The sequence below is a fragment of the Strongylocentrotus purpuratus genome, unplaced genomic scaffold (genome assembly GCF_000002235.5).
Source record: "Strongylocentrotus purpuratus isolate Spur 01 unplaced genomic scaffold, Spur_5.0 spur5_scaffold_9, whole genome shotgun sequence".
Classification (NCBI taxonomy): domain Eukaryota; kingdom Metazoa; phylum Echinodermata; class Echinoidea; order Camarodonta; family Strongylocentrotidae; genus Strongylocentrotus; species Strongylocentrotus purpuratus.
The window spans coordinates 25,898,064-25,904,514 of NW_022145615.1; the positions used below are offsets into that span (position 1 = coordinate 25,898,064).

The following is a 6,451-nucleotide window of genomic DNA, read 5'->3' on the forward strand; positions in this document are numbered from 1 at the left end:
TAAAAAAACTACAATTATGGCATTCCTTTGACAAGTGCCCCTTTTCATTTACATAACTCAAGTTAGACCATGTTCTCAAATCCAATATCCTTTGCATATTGCCCCTCCTTGGCATAAGTGCCCCTTTTATTTTGACCAGTGCCCTTTTTCCTTCGACAAGTTCCCATTTCCCTATGCAATAAGTGTCCATTTTCAATTCTCATAAGTGCCCCTTTTTAGGAACGAGACGTCCCCCTTTTCACTTTTGATAAGTAATAATAATAATAATATGAATATTTATTTGATAGGTGCCTCTTTTACTTTGACAATTACCCCTCTTCTTAATGTTAAGTACCCCTATTTTAAAAAAGAGCCCCTTCCCGTTCTCATAAACTTATAAATGCCCCTTTTCATCTCTGGTAAATGACCCTTTTCAGGGGGGCGGTGGGAGCGGTCGCCCCACCCCCCCCCCCCAAAATAAAAAACAAACAAACAGGGAGAAGCAGTCGAGAACGGTACAACGAATCATCTTCTTTCTCTAATAATTTAATGAAACGTGAAAGCTTCCGCGCTTCGCGCGGAAATGGAGAAACTGATTTCAAATTAAGGATAAAGAGTCGAGAACGGAACAACGAATCGTCTTCTTTCTCTAATAATTTAATTAAACGTCAAAGCTTCCGCGCTTCGAAAGAGGGGGACTAAATACAGATACTTTGTCTAATAATACGTCACAGCTTCCGCGCTTCGCGCAGGAGGAGGGGGGAGGACTGAATACAGACAAGGATTATGAGTCGAGAAAGGTACAACGAACCCCCCCCCCCTCCCTGCACCCGCCCCCCCCCCTAAAATCAAATCCTGGCTACGCGCTTGATCCTTGCTCATTTTTCCTGATTGAGGGGTCATATGAAAGGGCAGAAACTGAATTTTTCTTCGAAATTCAGATACCGCCCGCCAAATTACTTTTTGGTTTCCTTCCTTCAAATTGCTTTTAATCACTCATGCGTGAAATATGCATCATACGAGTTGCGTCAAATGAAAGAGGTGGGTCTAAGCTCTACAAATATGTGTCATTTATTCATTATTATTGGGATTAAGTTATGATAAAACATCGATAATTCTCGGTTTCTTTTATCTTGGTCACACTGTATATCATATTGGAACACCTCACACCTCCTGGTTCTGATATCAGAGGCACTGTTAGCGCTGCCTGTGGTCTTGGGGTGGTGTACAACCGAACTGTCACAATGATTTTCACAGATTTAATCGTGAAAACCTTACTTTGAAAATGATTATCGACATTTGGTATACATGGCCAGAATAATCACAATCCAAGCTATGATTTGACACCTCTGTCCACGAAAATGATAAAAAAATTGCGGCAATTTCGATGGAAATAGATCGCAAATTCAGAGTTTCGCACAATGTGGCCGCTGGATGGAAATATACCCAGACTTGTTTACCGTGCATTATTTGGCCACAAGGTGGCATTACGGCATGTTTTTTTTTTACATGTGGTCTGAATAAGTAATATTCATGTCATTTCTTTTGTTGTAAACAAAAAGTAATGAATGTTACGAGAGCTTAGCTAGAATTTCCAATATTCTATGGCGTGAACACTTGCATCAAGCTTTCTATTTTTAAAGCTCACAATATATTATGATCACTGAATATTTTCATGGGCATTTCTTGTATTTTACTCTTGTTATTTTTTATATTTAAATGAGAGTAAGTTAGAACTCATTTTCGTTCAGTTTGACCTAATTTTGTTCGTACTTCCTCGATGTTACGCGATTATTCTTTGGACGATCCACTTTGAAATGGAAATATTTTGTGCTCCTTTTTGTTCATTCTTCTATTTCTTGTTATCATTTAGGTTCAGATAGAAATGCATGACAAGCGTTTCCGATTTAAATTTTGTAGTCACAAATGCAAATATAATAAATCATAATCCTTTAACATCTGGTATTTTGGAGATATGAGAAATACGGTGAAATAGCACTGAAGCATATGTCGTGCCTGAGAGTAGCACATCAAGTTTGAAGAAAGAAACAAAAATCAATATTGCATTAGAAGGGATAAATCATAGAAGTTTGTTTCATTATTTATAAATTGTCTAATTGCTCCCATTATTGGAAAACATTTACTAAATATACGTATACATATGCATCTATCATTGTAGACTATCTTGAATACTGAAACAAATTTTAATTCCCGTGGCAGTGACCTATATCGTCATTGTGGCTGTAGCGAGGTCGATAATAAATCAAAAGTCTGAACAAAGGCTTCTACAGGAATTCATAGCTTTAATTGGAGTAATCATGTCGTTCCAATTCATTCCGTACCAGTACATTCCGTACTAGTATATTCCGTGAAAACTGTGGATAAATCACAGCTAAAGAATAATAAATATAAGTACATCATAGCATCATCAATATCGCAATAAACACAGTCTCTTTGAGAAACTCATAAAATAATGTACATTGTGTCATGATCTTTATAACTCATTAAAATAACCCCAGTCACTATTCTTGTCCATCTGCATTAAATGGCTTTACATAAATACAAACTCACACTACAAATGTCACAACTAGATTTAACTATAGCTTGAATCAATGAACTAAACAATTATAAACTCCAAATCTCTACTTAGTGCTTCAGCACTCTCATAATAATCTTCAAAGTATTTAACAATATCTTCATTAGTTATCACTGTTCTTAATATAGAGTCAAATATACATATATCATAACAGCATAGGCGTGCATGTCTTACATTACATTGCATACTAACATCAACATCTCTAAGTATGAAGTACAAAATACACACACTAATTTACACTTTCATAGAAATAGACTCAATATACAACAAAACTAACCTCTTTCCCTGACATAATGACAAACTTAGAACTGAAATCTCCTTGATGCTCTGGCAAAAAGGGGATTCTTGGACCTCAGCACAATCATGTTAATGTAGCCTTCTGAGAGTTTGATATCAAGTGGTTATCAATAGATGGCACCTTGCCTGAGGAAGTGCTATTACAAATATATGTGTATTCATGTCATGCATCAATAGTACTAGAAACAAATGACTTGGGTGATAAAGTATTTAAATGCAACTGTCACAACAGTCATATTTGTGATACAGTATTTATTCAGATGTGGATAAATCATAAAAGTTTGTTTCATTATTTATAAATTGTCAAATTGCTCCAATTATTGGAAAACATTTACTATTATACGTATACATGCATCTATCATTGTAGACTTGAATACTGAAACAAATTTTAATTCCCGTGGCAGTGACCTATATTGTCATATTTGTGATACAGTATTTATTCAGGTGTAATAGGGGATATGTATTTAGTGCTAAAGGTTTGTTTGCATTGTTCAGCCAAAATAATCGATGCAATGCACTGTTGGTGACTGCAATAAATGCTCACCTTCCTTCGTATCTTTAGGGTTGTTTTCCTCTCATTTGTGCTTGGTGATTTCTTCTTCTTCTCCTTCTTCTCCTTCTTCTTCTTCTTCTTCTTCTTCTTTCTCCTCTTGGTCTTTCCAACTTTCTTCTTAATATGCGTTTCTTCTTTTTTTAATTTTTTGTTAATATATTTTTTTGACGGTGTTACATAGTCATCACATTTATGTAATATGACATAAACTTTAGGTCTATAATATTGATTCACTTTTGAAGCTAGAATACGTTTAAAGATAGTTGGTTATACTTTATGCTAAACTCAATTTGAGCAAACAGTCATGGTTAATAGGAGACATAGCTTCTCCCTTCTGACATGTCAACAAAAATTGCCCCAACACAATGGAATGACCCTTAGTCAGGCATGGAAAATAATTTAAAAGTTAACATCAAATTGTCTTTGATTTATTTGCCACAACAGAGGTCCCCCAGCATTTCCCAAGCAGCTGACAGCAGACAATGTAAAAGTTTTACATCCAGATTTTGAGAGATATCTGAAGTGGAGGTTAGTATGTCCACTACTTTTATTTTCATCAACATTGAGACAATTTTCCATGGGCATCTAAAACTATGTTTTATTATAAATCATAACGGTGTATATTCTTGCAAATGAAAATGAATGATCGAGGCCTCTATTTATAATTTATATTTATAGTTATGTCTGTGCTGGTAGATGTGTATAGTTTTCTTTTTTTTGTAAATCTTTAACGATAGTCCTTTTAGATAACCTGATGTACATTGTAATTCCAATATTCAAGTCTTGAAAAAAAATGAAATATACCAGATTATTAATACTATTTAAAGTTGGGGCTTGACACAGAGCTGCCAACTAGTACGGATTTCCCATAACTGGTACGGAAATTAACGATCATTATGGAATTATGGAATGTTGTCTAAAATTACGATTAAAAAAAAAAAACGTAAATATGATTTATCGTAGCGAGTGTTGTGCAGTATGGCGGTATTCTCTTAATAGAAGCCAATTTTTCATGGAAAACTGATGTGTTGTCATGACCTGATAATCAATATCAGTTTAGCAACTTTGTGTGAGTAAAATCACCAAAATTTCTAAACAATCATGTGCGCATGCGTCCGTGGAGTGTTGAAATACTGTAGAATTTTATTATAAGGAGTTACCATTGATCGGTATTGATAGTAAATCCACCAATTAATCGCAAACTTTTAAACTCCTTTCGTTCCAGTACGGAATCACAATTTTAAATTGCAATCAATATGAATCAGCCGCGACTGTTCATAAAACAGGGTCCTTGTGTACTAGTTTGTTTGTATATATGGTAGGCATTATCAGTGATATTCTATTTGATTTGAAATGATTTTTGAAATGTTTCATTTTATTTCAATTCCTGTAGTTGGGTGAATTCATCAGCTCAACATAAAGATATCCACAGACCTACAACAGGTGCAATCATGCTACTAGCAGCCTTACATACATGTGATCAGGTAAATCACAATATTATCACAATGTTCCATAACAGTTTTAGTGATTACATAACCGTCCAGTGATTTATAGAGTGCCAAGTGTCAACTCATCACATAACAATTATCAAAATCATATAAATAAAATGAACAAGCATAAACAATTTCTATGTGAAATCAATATCTCATTTTCATTTCGTGATGGGATGTATTTTGTTTATTAATTCGTTTTGATGCAGTTACAGTAATGTGTGCTGAATAAATAGCTTGACCCCTATAGTGCTCTATAAACCAAAGGACTAACTTAAACCTGAATTAACTTAGTCCACCTTTAAGCATACAAGCCATTTTTTTTTCTTTCTTTAAATCTTAATCATGACAGGAATAGAAACAGGTTAAAAAGTATATGTTTCTTGTGGTCAAGTTTTCCTATATATTCTTACATAGTACACAGAGTTGAGAATGTGTTTGTATTTTGTTTTACTGTGGATCTGAGTCCTCCTTGAGCACCATGAACCTAAATATTTTGAACAGATATTTTGCGTAAAAGTAAAAATGAGGAGGTTTAATAACTTTAATTTGACATATGAACACAAGTCTGTGAATGCTTTGTCAGTGGGACAGCTGACACTTCTTTGCTCGTGTAATGTAACTCCCAAGATACCTCGGTCTCTGAAGGCTTGTTCACATATGGGGAGGTAACCGTGATTGTCTCCTGCAAGGGGGTATTTACCCCCTTGACTACTGAATGTTGTCAATCCTATAGGTTTAATACTGCAGCCACCCGGTACCCAGAGGCTAAGGGTTAAGTTTACTATGCTCCACATTTCTGTATCTTACAAGACACAGATGAATGTGTGTACGTAGGACCTTTGTTGTGCGCAGCCACTTTTTTTTTAATTCATTAATCCATTTATTAATTTAGTTACTGCTGCAGTCTACCGCCGCATATGTGAACAGAATGTTAACAGACATTGTAACTCCAGTGATTAGGTTTGTCTATCTATTTTGTACCCCTTTTCTTTACCTTTTTCCTTTCAGGTCAGTATATATGGCTTTGCAGGGAGCTATGCTGACTACAGTGAATATTACTACGACAAGACATTTTCCAAGCATGTCAACTATGCAAATCATGACTACAATTCCGAAAATAAGCTCTGGCAATTCTTAGACGAGCAAGGCATTGTCAATCTGTATCACAGGACCCCCAAGGAGGGAAAGTGACAGGACAGATTGAATCGGTTGGGCGAGCAGAATGGAGATCGTCGTTAATCAAGTCTTCATGGTGTGTGATTCGAGTACTATGATCGTGAGGATCAAGTTTGTTAGTGATGCCTTGAGCAAACTGTTTGCAATGACGACCTTCGTCATTGCCTCGTTTTCGTTCACATTCTTCTTATTAATATTCTTACTTCTTCTTTGCAATGACGACCTTCGTCATTGCCTTGTTTTTGTTCACATTATTAATTAATATTCTTATTTATTCTTATCGTCCGAAAATCCCATTCGGTTTGCACGTAGTGCTTGTTATTCCTATCCAGGTCCTTTTCTCCATTCTCGATTCCT

General features: G+C 35.4%; 1 protein-coding gene across 1 annotated transcript in view; it reads left to right on the forward strand.

Annotated features, from left to right (window-relative positions):
- LOC763521 (alpha-N-acetylgalactosaminide alpha-2,6-sialyltransferase 2) overlaps positions 1 to 6,109 on the forward strand; it is a 29,486-nt gene extending 23,377 nt beyond the window's left edge. Inside the window, exons 8-10 of the mRNA XM_030976399.1 lie at positions 3,870 to 3,953; positions 4,819 to 4,909; positions 5,927 to 6,109. Of these exons, the coding sequence (XP_030832259.1) occupies positions 3,870 to 3,953; positions 4,819 to 4,909; positions 5,927 to 6,109 (358 nt within the window). The remainder of the gene's footprint in view (positions 1 to 3,869; positions 3,954 to 4,818; positions 4,910 to 5,926) is intronic.
- The last annotated feature ends 342 nt before the right edge of the window (positions 6,110 to 6,451 follow it).